The following is a 25,878-nucleotide window of genomic DNA, read 5'->3' on the forward strand; positions in this document are numbered from 1 at the left end:
GAACCAGTGTGTCCACAGCAAGGTCTTTAATGGCTGATTTGGTTTGGGATGTTTTTCTTGCAGGAATTCCTATAGGAGTGTTTTCAGGGCCTGAGTAAATTTTGTGCTCTCCTCGGAGCCCACCCCAACACAGCTCGGTGTGGTCTGATAGTCTTGGTCGGCTGGTGGGACATTTGCCCTGCCTGCTCCCGTGTCGGGAGATTTTCCTGGGTTAAGACTGTTTCTTGCCTGGATTTCTGAGCACTGGTGACTGTAGAGCTGTCATCCGGACACTGTGGAGGCTGCTGCTTGGGGCGGGCCTGCCTTCCAGAGCAAGTCAGCTCCCTGGGAAGCAGTTCCATGAATAGAGACTCCAGGGAGTCTTAGAGACTGGTCAGATAGCCAGAGGTGCAGTGAGTGGCTTGCCCTTCCTCTGTCTCCAAAGGAGAAGAAAGATGCATCCTCTTTTTCTTGAGGTCTACACTGCAGGAATCTCCTCATGGTGAAAACACGAGTTCATCCTTAAGTTTGAGCTAGACTTGCTCCCAGGGAAAGCCAGGATGCAGACGTTAAAAAGGAAGGAAGGAAAGAGGTGAGCCATAGGGAAGAGTTGGTTGAGGGGCTGGAGGAGCGTGAGCATCACCTACCATTAGCTTGTGCTCAGTCCCCAGAATCCCAGCCCCTCCAGCCCAGCGTGTCTCCCACCCTAGTGGGAGGGTGGTGCCCGGGTCTTTGTAACATGGTTTTCCCATCTCCACATCTACACCCACTTGTTCCTGCCTTCACGTTCCTCCCAGCTTGGAACGCTAAAAGCGATTGATTGGTGACACGCAGAACTTTATGATACTGAAATCATGGTTGATGAGCAACTCTCTGTCACTATCATCTGTTTTCTGAAACATTGGCTCTGACATTTTTTCGGCATAATACAAGGAAAGCGTCACCTGAGAGATGGAATCTAATGGCATTTTCAAGAGAATGCTTTCCAGCGGTTACAGGCCTTCCAGAAACATTAAGCAGCTGGCGAGGATGAGACTCATGCTGTAACAGCCTCAGTCTAAATATTAATGATTTAGTAAAAGCTGAACGTCAGATATGAATCAATGCAGGCTCCTTATAGAAAGTTACATTGTGTGTGTGTGTGTGTGTGTGTGTGTCCCTAGAAAAACTTTGTTAAGGCTAGTAGGAGGATGATGTATTTTCTTAAGTACAGTTATTTATAGTAGCCAAATTTGTTTGATGATTCTCTTTGTGGAAATCTGTATGAGTTGAATTGTAAAGAATACTAAATTCTTTAGGGTATCCATCTTGTTTCCTGATTGTGTAAAAGAATCAGTAAGATTGATTAACTCTGGATAAAGTATTGGTGTTCATAGCAAAATGTCACAAATAATCCATTCAAGCATCTAACTTCTTGCACATTTTTCTTGTATGTGCTGGGAATGAAATGATGTTAGTTATCTGGGAGTGATTTGGAGATAAGTGAAGATCTCAGAGATGAAAGATGATTAGGTGGGCTTCTAAAGGGCCCCTTCTTGATGGACCCCCCTGTATTTTGTCCTGGCAGTGAGCCCTGTGTGGAGCAGTGTGTTTCCCAGAAGCTTTGTTGCAGAGGCCCAGTGACCAGGTCCTGAAGGAACCTTGGGGTTGCCACCTCTCTGTCCTTCTGCCTTCCTCATTCACTTAAAGCTCTGTAAGGTCACCTAGGTTACCAGACCTCAGGAACTTAGAGGCAGAACAGCCAAAGGGCCCTGGGGCCACTGCAGGGTGGGGCACAGTGGCAGCAGACCCACAGCTAGCAGGAGAGAGGGGCAGGGGTCTCTAGGCTCAGCCGCCGGATTTTCCAGTGCTGTTTCTGAGCTGCCATCAGAGCCAAAGCCAGAGGCCCACAAAAGTGCAGTGCCAAGATTTCCAGCAAAAACTATTGAAATAAAAATTTTGGTGCTTGCAAGAAGCCATTCTACTTGCTGAGGGATTTATTTTAGAACTGTAGTATTCCAACGATGCTGGGTGAGATGAGAGGTGGCTGACTTCAGGAGGGGCGTGGACAGGGTGCACGGATGCTGCTGCAGAGAGGTGGGCAGAGATCCTGGGCCCAGCAGACAGGGAAGGAATCAGTAAAATGAGGCCAAAGCTGAAGGGCCAGAATCTCAGAGCCAGTCTAAATCCTGCTCTTCCAGCTCCCTGAGCAGCCATGGAGACAGCCCTGGGTCCTCGTCTGTAAAACGGGTTGGAAAGGTGCCTGTCTCCTGAGGCTCTCATGTAGAGTCCATGAGAAGGTGCTTCCTCGGAGGCTTGTCTGCAGCCCGTGACTAGTGATGTTAGCTAACATAACATCATTATTATGATTTTGTTTTTAAAAAGCTTTTGAAGAAACATTTTCCTGAATTCTTTAAAAGTCGTTTCTGGACAGATAAGTGAGCTGGGACTAATAACGTAGTTCTTTAAATAAGCCTTTTCCTATCAGCCAATAGCCACAGCAGGTAGAATTGTTCCTGTTTCTGCCGCCCAAGTTCTGATGGCTGTTCTTGGTTCCTTAGTTGTGGTCATTTGGAATGTCATAGAAGTCACTCTGCATTACCTACAGAGGTGCCACATGGTAAACTTTCATGAGACGCTGGCGATAGTAAGGGCCCAAGAGACCACCTCCGCCTTCCCCATGTCCACTTCTGTTCTTGTCATTGTCTGCAAATGAGATGCTGGCCCTCGGATCCTAGTCCCCACCCCTTCCAGAGCTGGCTGCCAGGTGGCTGCTCAGGCCCTGGACCATGCAGCTGTGTATAGGAACAGCGGCTGCTCTGCTGCGACCCACAAGTCGTGATCACAGGCCTTCCGTTGGATGGGCTTTGAATGGCTTCCCTGGTAACACTGGGAAGACAGCCCACTTCCTATGCGAAATGCTGGAGGTCCTCAAGCTCCTTGCCTATAGGTGAGAAGTACAGGAACATTCCCAAGATCTCCTGTGCAATGTCACATTGTTTTGTTTTGTGAAGTTAAGCCCATGTTTGAATGCTTTTTTATTTCTGAATAGTATATTTCTTTATTCCAAGGTCAACATAAGATAAAGTTCATTCCAGAAATGGTTGGCCCAATATTAGAAATGACGCTCATTCCTGAGACGGAACTGCGCAAAGCCACCATCCCCATCTTCTTTGATATGATGCAGTGTGAATTCCATTCGACTCGAAGCTTCCAAATGGTAAGGACACAGATGTGCACCGTGGCCAACCGGGGGGCTGATGGGGACAGCCTGGAAACCCTGAAAGAGTTGCAAAGAAGATTCTAGTGTTAAAGTGGTAAACGTGAAAATTCCCTGCAGCTCAAGGGGGGAAAGGCCTGGGATTTTCCTTGTTGGATAAGTTGTCATTCTTTCTCGTCATCTGTGGGGAGGGACTGTTCTCAACCTTTGCTTTTATTTGCTTATTTTTATCTGGACTTAGACATTAAACCCTGGGTCAAAGTCTCTTTCTCACCCTGCATGCTTTGTGCATGGTAAAGTGTCTGAGCAAATGTTATTTACTGTATTCTGTCAGACTGGCTGCGTATGGCATAGTAATGTTACTTTAAAGTTTAAACTCTTTAATTCTTCCATGTATGCATCCGGATCTTCTATTTGTGCTGTGGGGCTGATGGGAATTCCTCAAAGAAAGTGCTCGAAACACTGTGAAAGCATGAAGGGCATCTCTGCATAATTTACTCTTAGCAAGTAACAAAATCTCCTTCCCTCCATCCCATGAAAGTAAGCATAGTGTTCCTGCAGTCTGCGCACTCGCACACACGTGTGCACAGGTGCTCTCACGCGTTTGCACATACCCCTGAATGTCCAAATGTCAGGTTCTCTTCTATTGAAGAAAAAAAAAAAGACTCCTAAAAAAGTTAGCTTTTAGAAAATACAGCAACTCAGGCAAGTTGGCATGCTGAGCAACCTGCATGGATTTCTGGAGAATTTTGAGAAAGAGTCCTATTTTGAAAGGAAATGAAAACTGCGTCTGTTAAAGTAGTGTGATTTTAGTGGTTTCTAATGTTGAAGGTAGAGTTTCTTTACCCATCTTGTACTCTATATTTTTAAGAGAGCTTTGAACAGTTCAGATGATCATGGGTAGATTTCACCATTATTGTACAAAGGCAGAATCCGTGAAGAACCATTTGCTATTTCCTAGAACAGAAAAGAGAATTGCAAAACAAAAGGAACCTGCCACTCGGAGCAGGAGCTGAGTCCAGACTCCCCAGTCAGGTAGACAGGGATTCCTGGGCTCAGCGAAGTCCCTGGATGTTGAACAAATCACTGGTCTCTTTATGTCTCCAATTCAGAGCTCTAACATAGGCATAAAATGGGCTGTACCCGAAGGGCTCTTGTGAAAGTGGAATAAAAGCAGGCCTGTAAATCCTGTATCAGAGTCCTGGACACCGTGAAGGATGTGTCTCTGTGGCTATGCCTTGTTGTGAGGTCAGAAACCCAGCCATGATCACCGTCTCTGTGCTGCACCCCGGGCAGCAGGCAGCTCCCAGTGCAGGCCCCACACTGCGCATAGCCTGGCTTGGCCGTTTTTTGGGGATTGACCCCTGAAGCTCTAGGGAGCACAAGAACAGAGTCTGGTTGTTGGAGTCCTTGCCCTTGATCTCTTGACCTCTGCACACCCGTAACACCCTCCAAGCACAGAGGATCCCTGGCTGGGATGTCATTGTGCTTGCACCTCGACCCCTCTGCTGCCTTTACAACATGACTGGTAGTTGCTCTGTGGAACTACTCCAGTGTGGGCAACAGAGAAGCTATATTTTATTTTCCCAAATGTAAAATCAGTCTTTTCCTTCAGTTCTTCCTTCCTACCTGATTCCTTCTTTTTTTTACATGGGAGAAGAAGGTCTCCTCTTGTTTATTTTTTATAAAATTAAAGAGAAGACATTAAAAAAAAAAAAACACCAAAAGACCTGTCTTGTTGCCCTCATTGATAGTTCATCAGTGCACATGAAATGTCCCGTTTCTTTACACGTATGTTTCCCTATATGTGTGTAATATTGTAACTAGGTTTTTTATTTTTCTTTCTTTCTTTTCTTTTGTCTTATTCTTTTCTTTCTTTCTTTCTTTCTTTCTTTCTTTCTTTTTTTTTTTTTTTTTTGGTAACACTATATGATTGACAATATATTAGAGACCCTGTCCTTGATTGCAAGGTAGTGACTGAGAGTGTTGCCTCTCATGGAATAGAGTGACTGTCCTGGACTGATCCATTCCCTACTGCAGGCATCTGGATCCTTGGCAGATTGTCACTACTGTGAATAACTGTGCCGTGAGCACATTTAAGCACACAGCTCAAATTCATCTCGAAAGTTTGCCCAGCATACATTCTCAGAAATGCAATTGCTGATTCAAAGTAATTTTGTAACTTTTGACATCATTGCCAAAATGTTTGGAATCAGTGCTATAGGATACACCCCATCTACATTCATTGCTGCTGGCTCCAGATCATGGTCCCAATCTCACTGCCAACCTACTGAAGCTACAAATTATAATTTAAACTACTTTTCCTAGGCAGAAAATTTATATCACTTTTTGAATTTTATGTAAATCAAGCCCAAAGAAAGAGTTTATGAAAAGCGCTATTAAAGAATCGGGTTCAATCCTAACACAGGGGGGAAGTTAGCTTTGGTTCCTAGCCCTGACTGCATATTACAAACACTGCCAGGAGCTTTCAAAGCACTCAGGCATCGGTATTTAGCCAGGCACAGTGGTGTGTGCTTACCTTCAAGGGAAGCTAAGGCAGGGGGCGTCTGCAGTTAGAGGCCAGCCTCGGCAACTTAGCCAGATTCTGCTTCAGAAGAAAAAATAAAAAGGAGTTGGGATGAAGCTCAGTGGTAGAGCCTTGCCTAGCACTCAGGAGGCCCTGAGTTCAATCCCTGGAAATGTAAAAATAAAATAGAAGACACATATATATATATATATATATAATCAGGCAAAGGGGGAAATGTGTTTATATAGATAAATGTCGCTAGCCCAGAAAAATAAGGTCAAATGCCTTTAAAACACTACACCATTCATCATTTTTAAAAAGTAGTCTTTGGGTCAAAGTAAAGGCCAAGGGCAGCTGGAATGAAGATGGATGAGGCCTGGCTTCTGTCTGCTTCCCCTTCCTCATTCTTCTTGTCTACTTGCTGTCTCACTGTGGCTTCAAAGTATCTCAGGACAGTCCTGGGAGGGAGTGCTTTCTGTCCGCCAGCTTCCCCCAGGTGTGTGGGCAGGAGCCATGAGTTCTGCTTCCAGTCTAACCCGCTCCCCAGCGGGGGCTTTGAGACCTTCCAGTGTTCTCCCAGAAAACCAAGCTCTCTGAGTACTACCATGAAGGAGCTTTGTGCCTTGAGTCTCATGGCATGAATGCAAGCAGCTTCTCTGGCACAGAGCAGGCCTGGCTTGGTAGAGGCCAGCAAGGGCACAGCAGGCAGGGTCAGGTCCACAGGAGAGCCTGCTTCAGAATGCACATGGTCAGCCACTCAAGCTGACCATTAAGCCATTGGTTAATAGGTTTTTAAAATTAAGGCAGGTGAACTAAAGCTTGTAAAAAAAGAAAAAGATTATTTTGTTAGTCAGCTTTTCGCCATAACAAACAAGTGAGATAATCAACTTATGAAAAGAAAAGGCTTACTTCGGCTCCCTATGGGAGGTGGTCACTCCGTGGTGATCAGCCGCAGCCATCAGGCAGGAATGAGGGGCACACCTCACGGCCAGGAAGAAAAAGGAGAGTGTGGAGGGCTGGGGTCCCACTGTCCCCCCCACCCCCAGGGACCTTAAGACCTGCGGGCCTCACCTCCTGCAGAGTCCCCCACCTCCCGGTAGGGCCCACTGGGAGCAGATTTTAGCCCCACGACCTTCGGGGGATGCTCAGATCCGTACTGTCAGCGAGGCTCTCCTCGCCCCAGCACTCCTCCTACCTCTCCCGCCTCCTTCCTGCTCTCGCTGCGGCTCACCCCTTCGCCAAGAGGCCCCCACTCCCTGCAGCCATGCCTGGGACTGCGGCCCTCCAGAGCACAGCGGGCCCTGCCTGCCTCTCCACCCAAGAGCTCCTGGGACAGGGACGGTTGGCTGCTGTTTAACTAATCCACCACAAATCCAATTATCTAACACTATTAGTCACATCAACAAGGGCTTAAATTGCCTCCGCGTTCATGGCAGATGTGCAGACCTAATGGAGTGAGGGGAAGACGAGAGGCTTTTGTTTTAAAAACTTTGTGTTTTGAACATATGACACAGCTCATCCTTTTCAAGTCTCTCTGTCCCTGAGGGTGGAGCTCCTAATTTCCTGCCGTTGGTGAAATCTGTGTTGTGTCCGGGTTGGGCTGCGCTCTTGCAGTTGGAGTGGAGAGGGGACCTGCTGGATTGGGGGTGGGGGGACACCTGCCATTTTGCTTGAGATTAAACCCCATCCAGCCATGGCTGGTGCTTCAGAAGGGCATGTTGCACATTGGCTTTTCCGCAGTTGTCCAGAATCACTGCCTTTGTGCTCCTCCATGCCTGTGGAGGCCATTGTACCAGAATGTTCTTTCCCTTACATTCCCCCAAGAGTCAAATTCTTTTCTCCATTTTTCTAAGAAAAGCCAGAATTCTTCCTTGAAAATCAGCATGCCATTGCCCTTGTCCTGCCTCTCCAGTGCCACATCTTGGCCAGGCTGCCTTGGTGGCGTGGAGTTATCCATTTGGGAGCCCTGTCCTCACAGTGACCTGGGATGCTCCCTCCAGGGCTTCAGTGAGTCCCCAAGTCATCTTGACTGTCTCTGCTGGGCAGGTCCTTGCAGATGGGGACTCAGTTCTGCAAAGAACGAAGGGTCCCTAACACTGTGGCCGTCACCTGTGCAGGACCACATTGTGTGTGGACCTGACACAAAGGGAGAGAGTGTTGTTTCCAGCCAGCCAGGAGGAGGCTGGACCAGGCAGGAGCAGGTGAGGTAGGAGGCCCCGTTTGTACAAAGCAGCCTGGGAACAGAGATCTCTCCCACCTAAAGGCTTCCTCTCAGGCTGGTGTTCACAGCGGGGGATCTGTGGTCCCCGGAAGGGAGACATCTTGATTGACTAGATACTGCGTAACTTTTTCTGTGACCAGAGTGGCTCTTCTACCCCTCTGCACTGGGCCAATTTGTCCCCACCCCTGCTTGGGAAGGGCATGAGCTCCCACCTTTGGGTGGTTCTCTCCCTCCTTGGTGCTGTGTGTGCAGGAAGGCAAGGACACCTGGGGCACCTCGGCTTGCTGCTTCCCTAGCGGTGGCCCCCAAGGTGGCCCTGGACAGGGGACTTTGCCAGGCTCCTGCATTATTTTCCCCACAATCCTGCCGTCATTTCTCGGCCCTGTCCAGGGAGTCTGTACTCAACAGAAGCCCGTTTCTCATCTTTCCCCTTTTATCTCAGGGGGCTCCTCACGCCCCAGCTCCCTCGGCCGTCCTGACTCTTCTGGCCTTCCTGAAGAGTCTCCCATGCTCTGGATCTCCCTCCTCTTCTCCTAAGCATTTCCCCCCACTGCTTCTGCCTTCCCATTACTTCTCCAGGACACTGTCTTTGTGACCTGTCACCTTCTCGTTACCCGCACCTTTGTGTCATTGTCACCTGCCCCATCCTGCTCCTCTCCCAATCCCAGAATAGCACTTCTACCCTTGAACGGAGGACGTTGGGAGGTCTGCGTTTCTTAGAGGAAGACCCCTCACTTGATACGGTTTCAGAACGTGCCCAGCTAGCCTGGGGGAAGTGTGGGGTGCGATCCACCCAGACTCGCCTGGCTTTGGCAGCCAGAGCCGAGCCCTGGCCTGGCCTCACGCTGACCTCCCCTCCTTCTCTCCAAGAACCCTGCCCTCTGAATGGATGATACTTGGCGTCTCAGCCTCACCCTGGACTTTACTTCATAAACAAAAGCAGGCTTTAAATTCTCCCCTGACATCCTTTTAAAGAATTTCATTTGTTATGCCTTTGGAAAATACAGAACTAACAGCTGAGAATTGCAGCAAATGACCATATGGGCCACATACCATTAATAAAAGTGGAATGGAAAAGGCGCCACAGCAAAATAATATTTTCAATCATGGAGCTATTTTCTGTCATCTTTGTGAGGCTCAGTAAATTGCTCCACAACTTCCAGAAATTCCCATTTAGTTGTAACAATGTTAGAACATGAGTAATCTTTGTGTCGTCAGTGTTTCTGAGTTCCTGTTTGAATAATCTCTTCCTACTGCCCATGCCAGTAACCTGAAGCAAATAATTGAATAACCCAAGTAAATGCTGGCAGCTTCTGCCACTTGGTGGAAAAGCCAATATATTTTGCACTGTAATATGAATGTGAATAAGTTTGGTGGCATTTTTATTTTGCTTATTCTCCAATTCATTGGGATTTTTATTTGTTAGTTTGTTTATTTGTGCTTTTCATTTCAAAATAATACTTGGTTTTATTGCTTTGGATACTTAAGAAGGAAACGTAGCTCAAGAATTAGGCTTTTATTTGTTAAAGCCAGAAGTAAAGTGGTCTGAGAGAAGGTGCAACATGCAATATGAAGTCAGATGTAAAGGTGCCCTTGATCCAGGAGTGCTGAGTACATTGAATTCTGTCCTTCAAAGCTCTTCACCAAAAAGCTACCCAAGTGCCCATGACCTTTAAATTAAATAGGACTCACTATGAGGCTCCACTGTGGCTGCTCCCAGCCCAAAAGTCACTCCTAGATCTGTGTCATGTAGGAGTGGGAGCTGCTGTGTCTGTCTCAGGGGTGGCCAGGTGTCACGACCAGGCAGCCGGCAGCTCCAGCCAGGCTGCCCCCAGCGTGTGGCTCTGGAGTGTGCAGCCTCATGCATCCTCCTCCAGGGCAGCAAGGTCAGGGAGCTGCCTGCTTGTAGACCACCCCGGAAGACTTGGGGGTTTCAGAAGGCGGGGCGGAGGGCCAGAGATTAATGAAGTACGTAATTAAGTGGAGAGAGTGGCTAGGCAAGAGGAAGTGTCCGTGTGTGTGTCTGAGCACAGGCATTAAAGGCTGAGGGCAGATTGGGGGAACCGGAACCTTTTGGACAGCAGCCAGGGAGCCCAGAGCCCCTGGGGTTTTCAAGCGCCAGCCTGTCTCTGCCGAATCTCCTTCTTGGCATGTTTCCTGCCCAGATACAGTCAAGCATCTTCTCCCTCTCGCCCCTCCTGCAGATGTCATGGGAAATGGTCCAGCTCCATCTGGAGGTGGGGCGGACACAGGGAGCCTGCTTCCACGGCATGCCCCAAATCAGAGGTGCTCAAACACCCCAACCCTACCTGTAGAATCTTCAGAGCATTTTTTCATTGAAAACCAGGAGAAAGCAGAGCTCTTTGAGCAGGGAACAATTGTGTACTAAGGTTCCCACATAAAGAGTCAAATAAACCTTTTGCTGTCATACAAAGCAGACCACGTGTATAGACCCCAGTTTCTCCAGCTCCTGAGAGCTTCTGTGCCCTTTGTCCATGAGGTGAATTGTTTGTGCCCAAGCTAGGATAAAACCCCCAATCTCTTATGAAAGTGTGTTCCTGGATCCCTGAGACATGCAGGCCTGATTTTATATGTTTATAAATGTATTATAATGACAGTGATAAATCTAACCCCAGACAGAAATTAGGCATTCCAAGCCGAAAGTAACTGGCTTTGGGGTTATCCGCTACTGGGGATGCTTCTCTCACAGTCTCTGGACCAGGAGTCAATAACCCATGGCTTGCCTCGGTAACAGGCAGGACAGCAATGGTTCCTTTCTAGTTAGTTAAAATGCCACCGTGAGTGCAGCCCCCAGCCCTGTCAGGTTCAATGCAAAGCACCCTTCCGAAGCCTTACATCCCTATCCTTGTACATTTCCTCTTCCTGGAGGGCTGCTGGCGTCAGATACTTAGAGGTGCTCTGTTCAATATTTAAAGTTGGACACCCTGTGGGTACTTTTGTAGCAACATTGGTGATTCAGAAAAGAGAGGGGAAACGTAGTGACTTTGCTTGTGACATGAGTGTGGCTCTGCTGCCTTTTGAGCAGCATCGTGAGCCCCTGCTAATTTTATCCTAACCACAGAGAACCCTGCTGCAGCTCACTAGACAGTGTGCATCAAGAATAAGGTAAACATGACTTTTATAAAACCAACTCTGCTCCGTCAGCAAATGTACTTTCTCCAATTTATTTGGACACGATCGTTTAATTCTGATTATGACAACAGTTCACAGCACAGTAGCAAATTGATTCTAGTGTGTTCAGTAAAAATTAACAGAGACCCTGGAATTAGAGGCTGGCTGCAGATCTCTGGTGTTGAATCCTTGCTGATAAACAGCACACAGTTGCCAGGTGTTTGTGCAAATTACTTAGTTTAGACTAGAGGTTAGCAAAATTAGAATCAGCTATGTTCTGATGTGCTCATTCATTCACTCTTTTTAGAAAAACATTAAATTCATCAGTCAAAATTTGATAAGCAGCATACTTAAGGAGCTGGAGCTTCCTCGTTGCTTGTTTGTGACAGCAAGGTTTATGTGGAATCAGAGCAAACATGCCATTTTCACAAAGTAGACTCCAAATTCTAATACCTTTGATTGACACGTGATGAGTGATTTTAAAGGCCTGTGTGTCTCTGCGTTAGGAGGAAGCATGCTTTCTGCATTCTGTCTACTTTCCCCATCGTAGGCACTCATTAAACATGTATGGAGTAGAATCATATATTTTGATTAAATTTAGTCCTACTTTATGTCTCAGTTATTTGTTCCGAAGCATCGTTTTATATTTGGCCCCACCCCAAAGGTAGGACTGCTTGAAATCCCATCTTCGTAGTTGTTGGCAAGCTACCTCATCTATGTCAGATTCCAAAATGAATGGCCTCTTACACAATTCTATGAAGGGCAGAGTAATAGTGGGTCAACTTCAGAAGGTTGTGGTTTTATAGTGAAAGTCATTATCATGAAACTTCAGGTAGGGAAAAAAGGCAAGTCATTCTTTTTCCTCTAAGAGAAGCAGTTCTTTCCAGGTTCCTAAGTTCCTGTGAACTTCTTAGTCTAAAAAGAATCAAAAGGAGGTGTTTATGTGGGGAGGAGACAAGGAGAAGGTCAGGAGAGAACTGAGGACCCTCACAGAGCTCCCGAGGCTGAGGCATGGCTGAGTCCCGATGCCACGCGGGACTCCTTATTCCTCTCTAGCTCCATTTTAAGGTCCCGTTTCATCTGCAGCAGGGTGACACTGACTTCAGGCCATGTGTCCTGATTGAGGACAGGAAGGTCTGGGCCTGTGTGGAAATCCCTCCTTGGGTCAGGCTTTCTGTTGCCCAGGAGCCACAGGTAGCTGCCACTGCAGCAGCAGCAGCAGCACCCCACGTCCCCAGTGGATAGACAGTGTCTGTCACAGGTGCCCCAGACCAGCTGTGCTCGCCACATGGCTCGCAAGGCCCAGAGATCAGGATGTGTCTGCAGTCTGCTGGCCGGCTTTTGTGCTGACATGCTGAGCCCTGCCCAGCTCTATCCAGTCATTTATGGACTCACAGCAAGTTCATTCCATTAGCGTCTCCACCTCATGCACTGTCTGGGCCCTGGGATATGGCCATGCCCAGAAGAGAAGAAACGCTTGCTCTCATGCAGCTTAAGTTCTTACAGGATCCTCATCATAGTGGGGCCCTTGAGGGTTGTTGATCAAAACCAGGTGATCGATGGTGTCTTTCAAAGGACTCCTAGAGACCCTCGCATGACCTGACACTTCCACAGCCCCTCCTTCCTACTAGCTCACCTGGATGGGCAGCCCCAGGGCCCTTTGTGGCATGGTGGTCCCCTGGCTCCCACCAGGGACGAGGAGGGGCAAGCAGACTCCTCCTCTTCAAGGTAGTGATTTCCGGCCCAGGGCAGCCCTTCAAGACAGTTTGAAGATTTGCCACTCCCCAGAATTTAGAGTTTTTGAAAAGCATGGATTTGAGAGTCATTTCTGAGGAACTGGAAATCCATTCAGAAGCTCTGTGGGAACAGGACAGGCCCGGGATCAACCTTCCTGAGTGGTCTCTTTAGGGGCCTTGCCCCTGTTGCTTTTAACATTTTTCAACTGGAGGGAGATATTGCACTAAGATCTCTGGCAGAGTGGCAGGAAGCGGTGCCTGGGCTGTTTTCAGGTTGCGGAGAGCTCTTGGCTGGGAAGTTCACTTCCAGGGCCACCGCACTCTCTCAGAGGTTACTTGTTCGGCAAGTTGAAGCTGGAGACGTGTGTTCATTCACATCACTCCTTGGTTTTGTTCCCTGTGACTCTCTTGCCTTTCTTTCCCCACTTCTTACTTCTGCCATTGGAAGGGAATGAGGGACTTTCTATGGCTGGGGACCTTCAGAGACCCCCAGGGCTCAGGGATGGCATCTTTCACACGCGGTCAGCCTTCAGCGGCACCCGCGATGAACCCACCGATTTATGTACTATTTGCACTCAAGTCAAAGCGATGTATCCGTCATGCTGATGATTTCCTCCTCCTCTGTTGAATCCTAGTTTGAAAATGAGATCATCACCAAGCTGGATCACGAAGTGGAGGGAGGCCGCGGAGACGAGCAGTACAAAGTGCTGTTCGATAAAATGTGAGTGTTGACGAGCAGTGGGATCTATGTCAGAGCAGAGACGGGGAGGCTGTCATTAGACGACAATGAACTTTGTAGCCCAGAAATAATTAAAATGTGTTAATAATGGGAAACATTTAAAATTGCACCTCCGTTGACTTTTTCTTCCTGAGCGTGATCGGCGAGGTGTGCGTGGTTATTTTCCAGCCTCCTGGAGCACTGCAGGAAGCACAAGTATCTCGCCAAGACCGGGGAGACCTTCGTGAGGCTGGTGGTGCGTCTGATGGAGAGGCTGCTGGACTACAGGACCATCATGCATGACGAGAACAAGGAGAACCGCATGAGCTGCACCGTCAATGTGCTGGTGAGTGGGAAGCTAATCAGGCCCTCCATCTCTACAGCATGCCCAGAGCCCCACCTCAGCCTTCCGGGGCCCACCTGACCATGGGCATGGGGCTCTCCACAGCAGAACATGGCTTCCTTTGCCCATCTCCTCATCTGCTGCTGCCAGGACCGAGTAATGACCTGATTGCAGATGCACTCTGAACGTGTGCAGAAACAGCTCCCCTGCAGATGTCCCCCTGCCGTGGTCAAAGGTGGCCAGCCATCTCATTATGTAACCATGGTAGCACCTTGTGGGTCACAGATCTTAAGTCTCTGCTGCTAGGAGTTTAGAAGGTGTCCTCTGGTGAGCGGGGTGCAGGGTGGTCTCAGGAAATGCACGCACATCCTGATCCTCAGAACCCACGAATGTGCCCTTATCTGGAAAAGAGTCCTTGCAGATGTAATTAAGAATCTCGAGATGAGATTATCCTGGATTACCTGGGGACAGGAGAAGAGGCCTAAGTCCAATGACAAATGGTCTCAGAAGATGCAGAAGAGAAGACCTGGAACAGGAAGGCCACATGAAGGAGGAGGAGGCAGAGGTCGGAGTGAGGGAGCCACAGCTGCAGAATGCTTGGGGCCACCAGAAGCTATAAGGCACAGGGAGGACCCTCCCCAGAGCCAACAGGAGGGGCACAGCCCTGCCGATGCCTTGACTGTGGACTCCTGGCCTCTAGAACTGTGAGAGGGTGCACATCTGTTCTTGGAGGCCATGAAGTTTGGGGTCATTTTTTTCCAGCAGCTGCAGGAGGTCGGTGCAGGGCAGCATTGATGGCAGGTGAACTTGGAGACGTCCATGCACTGCTGCTCTGGTGTGGCCGGGTCTGTGGACATGCCCTTCCTGAGGTATGCCCAGGAAATCCAGTGGAGCTGATGAGCTTGATGACACCAGGGCTCAAGTCCAGGGAGTGGCTGGCAAGCCTCACAGCTCTGAGCAGCCACAGGGCTCTCACACCCAGAGCTCCTGCTTCCTCCTGGGCTCCAGATCCCTGCCTTCAGTTCCCAGCCGTCAGCCTCTGGATTTCAGAGCCCTCGCCTACCTGCCATTGGCCAACAAACAGATGCTTCCCCTAACTTCCACAGCTGTTATTTGCAGGTGCTTGGAGCTCACAAAATGGACTTTCCTGCCAGGAGGAATGGGACAAGTCACTCATTCCTAAAAAGCAACTCGAGGTGTTTGAATTCAAAAGATTAAAAAAAAAAAAAGGAGAATTTTCACTTTGTATACACTTTGTGTCAATATTAAATCTGTGTCTTTCCATTAAGAACTCTGCAGCTAAAGCTCAAGAGCAGTCCTAGCCCCTTCATCCCAGGGTCAGATAATCTGTTTAGGCTAATATTAAACATTTTGGGTAGCAAGTTTTCTTTTCCTTTAGAAGGCAAACACTGGGTCTTCTGGTGCGCCGTCCAGCACTTGAAGAGCATGGGAATGTCACTGCCTTCCCCTAGAAAAAAGTCAAATTGAAGCATCAGCAGCTCCTCTTAGGCCATCTTCTCAGGCTAGCGGCTGCCTCCACCACCACAGAGACAGGAGGCTACAGAGAAGCACAGCTTACTGCAGCAGAATCCCGGGACAGAAATCAGCCTGGGAGCCAGAACTAGATGCCTCTTGCTCTTACCCAGTGCATCATTATTGCCTTCAATGTGAATCAAGCACTGAAAACAAGCACAGGCTGAAGACTCAGCAGCCGTTAGAACCCAACTCAGATGGGACAGAGGTTTTGGAATTATCCGTCCAGGCATTTGAAACAACCACAAATTATATGCTAAGAGCTCTCTTGACAAAGGGGCGACTGTGCAAGAACAGATGGGTAATAGATGCAGAAACTGCCCCCACAAATGAGAAATTCAAAACACTCTGACACAATGAGAAATCCCTTGGATAGTCAGTCTCATCATCCAACTGCTCATGACAGAGGGCAAAACTATCAAGCCCCCAAACCTAAACATGTTTGCTCATGCTAAGAAGAGTCTTGGTCAACCAGAGAGTCACTGGCTCCAGGCTGTGTCCTGAGATCTGTGCCATGGCTCTGTTTGTCTTTGCATTTACCTATAAACTGACCAAGTAGCACAGCAACTGGCTCTGCTCAGGTAGGCTGGCCTGTATCCTAGGCAGAGGGAGTCACCTGACTCTGCCTTCCATGTCTTTACATTCTTGCCTCTTCCCCCAAGTAAGTGACTTTCATGGTGCCAGTGTGGTTGATGGAAACAGAAGCCAGTGTGTTGCTAGGGGAACAAACGAAGGTCTTTTCAGAATCCCCCCCCACCCTCCCCCGGCTATGGACATAAAGTTATCGTGCTCCATTTGATCCTTAAGGGAGCTCAGGGGCCTGGAGTGTCTGTAAGGAAGAATTATGGGTAGGTTTATTAGGGTTCCAATTTTGATGATTAGGACTTGAATTTGTTTTAAGCAAGATCTCTTGTGCTCACCAGAACATGGCACTGGGTGGAGAAGACATGGTGTGCCCTGAATGTGCCTGAATGTGTCACCGGAATTCGCCCTGGAAACACTCTGGTGCTGACACCTGCGGTTTAGTTTCCGATGTTGACCTGTGTTCCTCCTTGATTGAGAGTCTGGTTCAGTGCCCACCTCCTGTCGCTGGGGTCAGCACTCGCTCTGCTTAACCGGGACACACCAGGACAGCCCAGACCATCTCACACTACTAACCCCCTCCACGAGGGACATCCTCAGTCACTTCCTGAGGAGCACAGAGTTCTATCTGGAGCTACCCCCTGGGGAAGGTAGAGTGGATCCCAACCCGTTTTAAAGTTTTGATATGAAAAAATAAGTCCGTGGGATAAATAGAAACCAGATGCTAGAGTTTTACAGAGACGTCTCCTACCTCTAAATTTTATATACATACATGAATCTCCTGGTCCATTTTCACCTTTACTTGTAGAAACAAGAATAGTATGGAGATAAATATGTATATCTATCTCTAAATGAATATAGCTATGTTAATGTGTATTAGAGGTACATAAATAGACTCAACTAGTCACTAAGCAGAAATTCTAAAGTTAAAAAATCAAGGGGAAAATCAAGTTAAAAATCAAGTTAGCAGGTCCAGCACAGCAGAAATAGCTTCTAATGTTCCATAGTATACAGGAACTATGGTTGGCAATAATTAGTTGAATATTTCAAAATGGAAAGTAATTTGAATTTTCCTAGCACAAAGAAATAAATGATAAAGTTCTGAGGGAAAGATGTTCCATTTACCCCGATCCTGTCATTCCGTGCTATGTGTATTGAAATGTCACCCTGTACCCCAAATGCGTACAGTCACTATGTGTCCATTAAAAATAAAAGTACATTTATAAATAAGTTAGCAAATAAAATAGAGAACATAAAATGTGTCAGTACCCTTTAAGTCCACTGCCAGATTTCCATTTTAGGACCAGTTCTGTGATTTTTTTTTTTAAGACCGGGTTTATGGAATATGCTAAGTCATAAGGCTCATTAATACCCTGCTCTTCCCTGCTCGTAGAAAATCAAAATGGAAAATGAAAAAACAAGGGTCCTGAGCAGTCACTTTGCCCAGCGCTCTAAGTCCCCTGAACGTCCCGTCCCCTACAAGCTGCTCTGGGTGTGTGTTGGGTCCTGGTTCCCACCTCACTGACTCTGTAAGCAGCATTCCTTGTCGCCTCCACTCGGGGTGACCCTACTCATTGGTGGCTAACTCGGCGTGTGGCCCCTTGCTCTTCTGCAGTCGTCAGCACGCCCACCTTGCAGGCTGAGAGAGCCGCCTCAGGACAGAGGCCCGTTTCTGTCTCCATGACCCCTTCCAAGGCAATGCATGCCATGTTGCGACCAGAGTCTTAACAACTTCGCATCTGTTGGAGCAATTCAGGAACCAAAACTGAAACAGTGCACGTCTCTGAGCCCTGGATGCCAAGGCCAAGCAGGCAGTTGGAAGGGATGGGGGCACTCTAGTGCCATTGTAGCGGGGCTTTGAGGCCCGGCTGCTGGGAGAGTGAGAGGCGCTGCTGCAGCCCAGGGGACACCAGAGCAGCCAGAATTGGACATAAAAGACACAGAGGTTTCCACAGGAATTGGGATTGGAGATGGGGGCTCTCCTCTGGAGAGGTTTCGAAGTCCTGGGAAGAGGACACATGTCAATACCGACAGAAAATAGAAGACGTTCTGTATCTCTGAGAGAAAGGAAGGTCACGATAGCCCTGCTGTGCAGTGTGAAGGACAGGGATCCAGCCCTAGGACTGGGTGTAAACACGAGTGTGAAATCGGCCTGTGAGCACCAGTGAGCTCGGTCCTTCCTCCGCCTCCATGCAGATGCCTGGGTCACGTCACCGACGCTCCAGGCTCTCAGCTGGGAACATCCTCATTACCCAGCCACACCCAGGTCCCGCAGCACATTAGACTGTCAGACACAGCACAGCGTGGAAGTCTCGGTCCCTGTTTCTAAACATGCCCCGCTTGCTTTCTCCACTGACGGATCATCTCAGAGAGGTGAATCTTGGAAGCAATACTGTCTTTGGCTGATGCAATTAAAGCTCCTTGTAGGTCTTCATATCACTGATGTTCACCTGTTCATCTCGGGCACCGATTCTAGAGTGCTAACGTCATTTTCAGGTGTTGAATCTCGCCTGCCTTGTTGGATGACTTCTGTGCTTGTCTGGGGCCCCAGGTCTGATTAAGATTTTAAAGTGTTTGTAGAGAGAGTCACATGAAGAAAGGTAATTTTTCTAGAAACGTTTCTGCTCAGCCAGAAGGTCCTTGGCAGTGATTCACACAAGTAGCCCATCAGTTGCAATCTGCTGACCTCTTTGTGCCCTAGGGGCCTTTAAGATGCCACTGGTTTTCTCGTGTGCATTGGAAGTATTGAGTGCTGTCCAATGCACACTCCTGGGAAGAGGGGAGGTTCTAGGTGGACCCTGCTCAGTTCAGTAACAATGGCCCCATGTGGCTATTGATCAGTCCAAGTGTGGCAGGTGCCTGGGAAGGTGAATCGTTAACTTCATATAATGTTCCTTCACCTGTAAACGGCCTCGGCCAGTGGCCACTGTATTGGACACCGAGAGTTAGAATATCGCAAAGGCTTCTCTAGCTCCTGCTGCACTGGGGCCCCTCCTGCTCAAAGCCATGTGGGTGCTGCTTCTCTGCCTATCCAAAATCCAGGTTGTTGGAATGAGATTGCAGCAGTTAAGAGATCCTGTCTGTGGCTAGCACCTTGTTTTAACTGACGACAGGTGACTTTCACATGACCAACAGAAGTAGACTGAGTCATCAGGTTTCCGAGTGCAGGAAGCCAGGTCACGAGGAAAGCAAAGCCCGTGAGTGACAGCGGGAGGTGGTAACTTGTGTGAATCTACAGCTCTCTCCAAAGAGCTGGGTCCCTGAGCCCGGGTTTGACACAAGTTGAAGAAACTTGAATTTTTAATGTGGCATGACACCCTTCATGGAACAGGTTTTTTAAAACAATATGTGGCTTAATTTTTCAGAATTTCTACAAAGAAATTGAAAGAGAAGAAATGTATCTAAGGTAGGTCTTCACCCTGCTCACTGTAATTGCTGTTTGGCAAATCCATGTTAAGAACCGCTTATAACCTCAGCAGTTAATTCATAGGAAATTACGGTTCCCCTGACATTGAGTTTGGGCGTCCCCAGGTCTGTTCTCAGCCTGTGTAGCTGATCCCCAACAATACAGGATTTGGAGGTCACATTTAGCCAACTCAGAGGCAAAACTATAAATGATTATTTTACGGCTTCTATACCCCTGTGACCAACTCATATGGCCCTTTTAGGGGAAAAAAATGACTGATTTTAATGTTTCACAGTAGCTCATCTGATTAAGTGAGAAGTCCAGTTATAAATTTACCAGAAATAGACAGTATTATGAATTTTTCAGTCTCCTCTCACTTAACTCACTCCAAATCCCCATGTTTCTAGATTTTGCTCCCTCACCTGGTTTCCCATCCAGGATAAGGCAGGGCTGGGATAGCTCCACCACAGTGCACTTGCCTCCACGCACCGGGCCCCGGTCAGATCCTCAGTGACACAGGGGAAAACATGCTAGTGATAGTGACGCACCAGGATTAGGTCTGTCTCTCTCCTGGTCACTGTTAGGGTCCAGTGTCAATTAATTATCAAGATCAACACTTGGAAAAACAGGCTAAGCATAAACTCTACATGGCATTAGTGTTTAAGGATATATTTATTATGGTGAGTGTGTGTTTTCTTCCTTCTCCTTCAAAAACAGCACCTGACTATTATAGTATACTTGGGAAAACAATCAGCTTCTGTCATCCAAAATGTATCTTGCTTTATATTAAAAAGCAACCTTTATTTCTTTATAGCAGAGAAGCTCTTTCGATCCTATTCACTGTGATCGGGGGAGCTCTTTATTCTTATGGATTTGGATTCCTATGGATTTTTTGTGCATTTGAATTTAATAGACACGTAGGAAATGACAATCAAGATTGTGTAATCTCATTTCAAATGACTGAGGGAAAATCTGGAAAAGATTAAAAAGAATAAGACAGCTTGAAGTGAAATCCTACCTTTTTCATCTTCATTTTTTATATTAAAAAGACTTAAAATTTAAAATACATGTGTCCATATGTACATGTGTGTTCATATCTATCTACCTATCTATCCAAGAATGTATTTACTCTTATTGGGGCTTTTAGTGCTTTTTTTCATTGAAAGTTTTTGAGGCATTATGAATCATGAACATTATAAAAAAGACAGTGCAGATAGGAGTTACTGTTGAATGTTGAATTTAGCTCCTGCAATCCTCCACACAAATCATCCCGTGTCCTTTTAAGCACGCACCTCTCTTTCGTCATCTCAGGTACTTGTACAAGCTCTGTGACCTGCACAAAGAGTGTGATAACTACACTGAAGCGGCTTACACCTTGCTGCTCCACGCAAAGCTACTTAAGGTAATAAAAATCATCAGGCACTTTTATGATTCTGTTGTTACAGAGTCAAAGATCATTCTAAATATTATTTTGCTGTTACAGATTTTAGGATATTTATTTTATGGATATTTAGTAACTGCAACAACATAAACAAAAATGTTGAGGAAGTGCTTTCATTATGGACTCGGCCCTGCTGAATGCAGACTCAGCAAGATGCCAGGCAGTCCCAGCTCCCACCATCAGGCTCTGAGGTGGTAGCAATTTAGAGATTCTGAAATCCCTCTTTCCTGGCAAAAGGACTCAGTAATGATGGAGAACAACGTCAATACGAAGGACCATCCATGGTGGAGCAATGAGACACGCCCCTAATTATCCTGGCAAAGAGCGTAGGGACCAGATCCTGCCATTTCTGCTGAGCAGGTCATGCTGAGACCTCCTTTCAGTGCCTTATTCTGTAGTGTTGCTCGGAAGCGCAGGTCTGGCATGGCCACCTCTGGTTCTCAGTGCTTCTTTTATTATACCGGTAGCTTTAGACAGGGTTTCCTGTTGCAGTTACATGTTTGTGACCCCCATGCCCAATTCCAGCAGTGAAGAGTACAGAGAGGACCCTCAATGAGTAACCAGAATAGGTGGGTGGACAGAGGCACAGGTGGATGGATGATGGACAGAGAGGGGTGGGGACAGGTGGTTATGGAAATTGCCGTACAGCCTCTCGGTTTATGATTTAGAATTTCAGCAGGTCATGAGGTTTTTCTACTCATGATATCCTTATAACTATTAGGAAATACTGAACCAGGTGGAGAACAGTTAGAATTTGGTGAGTGATCCCACAGAGTTTGCTTCCTCGGGGAATCTCACTCCTAGATCTAGGCCCGTCTTCCAGACATCTGAAGTGGAATAGCACAGGACCAAAGAAAGTGTGATTAAATGGGCAGGAAGTGATGCCTGTCGGGCAGGGGGAGGTCAGGAGGGAGCTAGGGAGGAAGACTCCTTCAGCTTGGGAGCCCCAAGTTAAATGGTGAATGTCACATTATCTCTCTCCTTAAAGTCCCCCGTAGTGTCTGTGACATGAGCAACACAGGCTTCTCTGCAGGGCTTGAGTGTGGATATCTGTCTCAAAGCAGAAGGGCTCAGCCCTCATCCTGGGCGCCTCTTGGTAGTGCTCTGAGGCTAGCTGCCAGAGGACCCGTCTGGCCTCCTGACCATCGAAGCTCCCCAACAGCAATCCTTTATAAAGACAGGGATTTCAGGGAGTGCATCTGACCGCAGCCACCCCCCTGTGAATTCCAGTAGTCTTTGTTTACCAGAAATCCAAATTTCAATAACAAGGTGTTTAGCAAATGTCAGAGTCTTTTTTTTATATATACCAGGGAAATTAAAATGGGATTGACAACGACTTTCTCACTCTTTCTCTCACATAGAACATAAACTTTTATATGCATATGTGAATGTAAAACATATACGTGCGTAAACACAACATTTGGTTAGTCACTGGATTTATCGGGTACAGCTGGGTCTACCACAGATCGCATGATGGCTTATCTCACAGCCCAAATCAAGAGGCCCAATTGCATGCTCTTTTCCACTGGGTTCTGGGTTTTGTAGTTAAATGGTGAATGTCACATTATCTCTCTCCATATCTTTTATACCATTACATTTTGCAAATTTTCCTGAATTTATTTGGATATTGCTGTAAATGTGGATTCATAGTGGTTAATCAACTTGCTAAACAACATAATTTGTATTGCTATGAAAATTCTTGAACATGACAAATATGTTCTTGTTTGCTGACTAAAATCCTTAAATAGAAGCTTCTTTTTTGTCTAAGGATATTTTTGGCCAGAAACAAGAGCAATGAAGACATTAGTTTATAGCTTAGCAATCAAGTTCTTTTATCACCATTTTAAGTGGAAGGTACAGAGAATTTTTGTTTCCCTATTCAAATATGTTGCATTTTTACAAACTGGTTTTAAAATCCAAAGAAATCTGAACCTTCTTACTCTTTTTTATTGCAGTTACATTTCAGAACCATCGAAAGTTTTATTTTTATCCCCCACCCCCTAACAAAAAGTAGCCACAGCCCCGGCTGAGTTGTACCAGCCACCTGCAAAGGCAGCAGCTTTGCCCCTTCCCCTGGTGGCAGGTCTGCAAGTCGGGTTGTCTGGCTCTGCCCCACAGGCCTAGGGTGGGGAGGCCAGCAGGTCCTCCCTGCCTCCTGTCCTTGGAGCCCTGAGGGCCAGCTCAAGCTGTCCAGGGCCTTGGCTGCAGAAAGGTGGCTGGGCAGGTACTGCGAGAGCAAGCCTCTAGGTGGCCTTGCCGTGCTCCTGGGGCCTGCCAGGCAGGCCAGCCTCAGTCCCTCCGGCCCTTGCGCTAGGCCACAGTTGTTCCCAGCTCTCCACTCCCCGTACAGCTCCCCTCATTTTTCATCAGCCGTGTGGCCCCTGACACACGCCACACAGCTGATGCCCTTGTTCAGATGTGGCCTCCCCAGCACCGAGTCCATCTGGACATCCTGCCATGGCCCTTCCATTGTGGACTCTCCTGTGTCCAGACAGCCGGTTGTCATTGCCTTATGTCCTTATGCTGTCACCCCTAATCACACTGGCTCTGGGTGGCGGGGAGCCTGGAGGTCAGGCTCCTTCTCACTCATCTTTGATCTAGAGCCTGGCACATAGTAGGTCATGGAGCCCTCTACCTAATGCTATTGATGTGTTGAGCCAAAGTTCCGGAGCTTACGTGCCTCACCTGTCAGATAGTCACACCTTCTCCCTGGTGCATCCTCAGTTCACAGGAGAATTGGCCAGTCTGGGCCAGGCCCTGGCCTGTGGTTAAATCTGCAGACAGCGGCCTATTTTTAGGGCATCATCTGTATTAACTGATGGACTGTTGGATCCCTATCCTGACGACCTGTGATCCACATACCTTCTTTGTGTTGAGCAAAAAGGCCCACATGACAGAGAGCTTTGCTGGTTGCCAACTTGAGACGGCCTCTGTCACCTGGCTCTTAATGGACCCCGCGCTTCAGGGGTCTGTCGACAAGCTGATGGCTCTGCTTTCCAGAATTCCTGGGGTTCTCTTCTCTATGAATCTGACCACAACCCTGCCTCCCTCATCTTTCTGGGCCCCTGGACGGGCTTTGCTCTGCCATCCCAGGCCTTGGCAGCCTGATGACAGAGCCAGCCATACCTGCCTAGATTTGGGGCACACAGACACGCGCCTGACACGGAGCTCCCACCGCGTCACGGCCCCCGAGGTGACAGTGCTCTCCTAGACACACCCCGCCCAGCACTGCTAATGCTCTGCTTTTGCCCCAGTGGTCGGAGGACGTGTGCGTGGCCCACCTGACACAGCGGGACGGCTACCAGGCCACCACGCAGGGACAGCTGAAGGAGCAGCTCTACCAAGAAATCATCCACTACTTCGACAAAGGCAAGGTAAAATGATCATTTTCTTGTTTTCCTTTTATGTGAACCTCCCCACGGCTCTGTAAACACACATTTTAACTTGTGATGTTTGCAGAACCAGAAATTTGTTGCAAATTGTGTACTGAAATATTTTATGCATGTTCCTTCAGCTTGTGCTTACAAGTATACGTCTTTTTTTTTTCCTTTTAAGTCAATAGCCTCTTTTAAAATGCTCTGCAGATTGTAAGGACTGAAAATGCACCCATATTTTTAAGGCTATTGCTGGGGGAACCGAGTCGGGGACGGTGGTTCAGATGGGTCTCTGCCCTTGGAGTGACTGTATTCCTTTGACATCTTGCGCTTCTCTGTGGTCACAGAAAAGTCGATTCTACAGTGGAACCTGGGTCACTATGCTTGGGCAGTGTCTAGATTAACTGACTTCAATTTTGTACTCGTGACCTGTACTCAGAGCAGACCTGCCGCCACCTTCACTAGCCATCTTGTCATATCCCGTCACTGTACTTCTTGTGGTTCAGATGCACAGTCACCATGGAAAAGGGCTGCCTCAGCCTCAGAGGTTCCTAACAGCTGCCACCAACGTGACGTCAGAACTCCTCCTGGGATCCTTCACGCCTCTGGGTCTGTGTCTTTTCCTCTTTGAGAGAAGTGACATATGGGTTCCACGAAGGAAGCTCTGCGCACGTCCTTGGCTGTGCCACGGCACCTCCAAGAGGCTTTAAGCAACAGAACCCTCTCTAGTCCTAAGTCAAAGCACCTGCGGGGCGGGGCCTGCCCTGGAGGCTCGGGGGAGGAGGCCTTTCCTGTCCCTGGCTCATGGCTGAGTGGCTGGCAGTCCTTGGCATTCGCTCCCTGTGGACACATCCCCCACGTCAGTCTCTGCCCTGGTCATCGCATGACGTCTCCCAGTGGGTGTCTCTGTCCACCTTTCCCTCTTCCTGTGAGGACACTGGCCACTGGGTTAGGGCTCGCCCCTCTCCGGCACAACCTCGTCTCAACTTGGTTATATTCAAAGCCCCTGTTTGCAAACATCATGTTCCTAGATACCAGGGCTTGGGACTGCACTTATGTTCTAAGGGACACTTTTCCACCCTCCACAGCACCCATGCCAGGAGGGGTGGTGGCTGCTTCTCTTTGGCTGACTGCAGAATCCCTGTGGCACCAGCTCAGGATTCTCCTTGTTTCTGAAGTGACCATTCATGTACCTCTTTTTGTCCCTTAATGTCCTTAATGTGGGAAACAAGTCCCAAATCTTTACAATGGCCTGTGGCCCATACAAAGGCCACTTGGAAAGACAGGTCAGAAGTGTTGTGTGACTTGCACCCCCTTGGGGGATCGGGGGAAGCAAATGTGTTTCTTCATATAAATGAGAAGTTCTCACAATTGGGGCCATTTACCAGTTTTATTGGCTTGGCCAGGGGAATCCACTTCTCAGAAAATGGCTAAAGATACGGAGTGGGCCCAGCTGTTCCTTCCCCCAGCGGCTCCATGCTCAGTGGTGTTCTAGAGAGGGGCCATCAGGTGTGGGGAAGTGTCCAGAGCCAGAGATGGAACCCCTGGAGCCCTGGAAAGCCCCAGGCCCAAGGCCCTCGGGCTGGGAATCTGTGCCTCCTGCAGGCAGTGGCCCTGCCACCTCTGACCTCCCCTCCCTCACTCTGGGTTCCACCACTCGGCCCCTTTGGGGTCCTGAGCTCCAGCC

The 25,878-nt window shown here is 48.0% G+C and overlaps 1 protein-coding gene across 2 annotated transcripts in view; it reads left to right on the top strand.

The window, feature by feature from the left end:
• The window catches only part of Dock1 (dedicator of cytokinesis 1), a 441,986-nt gene that overhangs the window by 368,296 nt on the left and 47,812 nt on the right, over positions 1-25,878 (top strand). For both annotated transcript variants that reach the window (XM_026384205.2, XM_026384206.2), the window contains exons 33-38: positions 3,030-3,178; positions 13,430-13,515; positions 13,702-13,858; positions 19,336-19,376; positions 20,688-20,778; positions 24,072-24,191. In XM_026384205.2, the coding sequence (XP_026239990.1) occupies positions 3,030-3,178; positions 13,430-13,515; positions 13,702-13,858; positions 19,336-19,376; positions 20,688-20,778; positions 24,072-24,191 (644 nt within the window). The remainder of the gene's footprint in view (positions 1-3,029; positions 3,179-13,429; positions 13,516-13,701; positions 13,859-19,335; positions 19,377-20,687; positions 20,779-24,071; positions 24,192-25,878) is intronic.

The sequence above is a fragment of the Urocitellus parryii genome, chromosome 5 (assembly GCF_045843805.1).
Source record: "Urocitellus parryii isolate mUroPar1 chromosome 5, mUroPar1.hap1, whole genome shotgun sequence".
Taxonomy (NCBI): domain Eukaryota; kingdom Metazoa; phylum Chordata; class Mammalia; order Rodentia; family Sciuridae; genus Urocitellus; species Urocitellus parryii.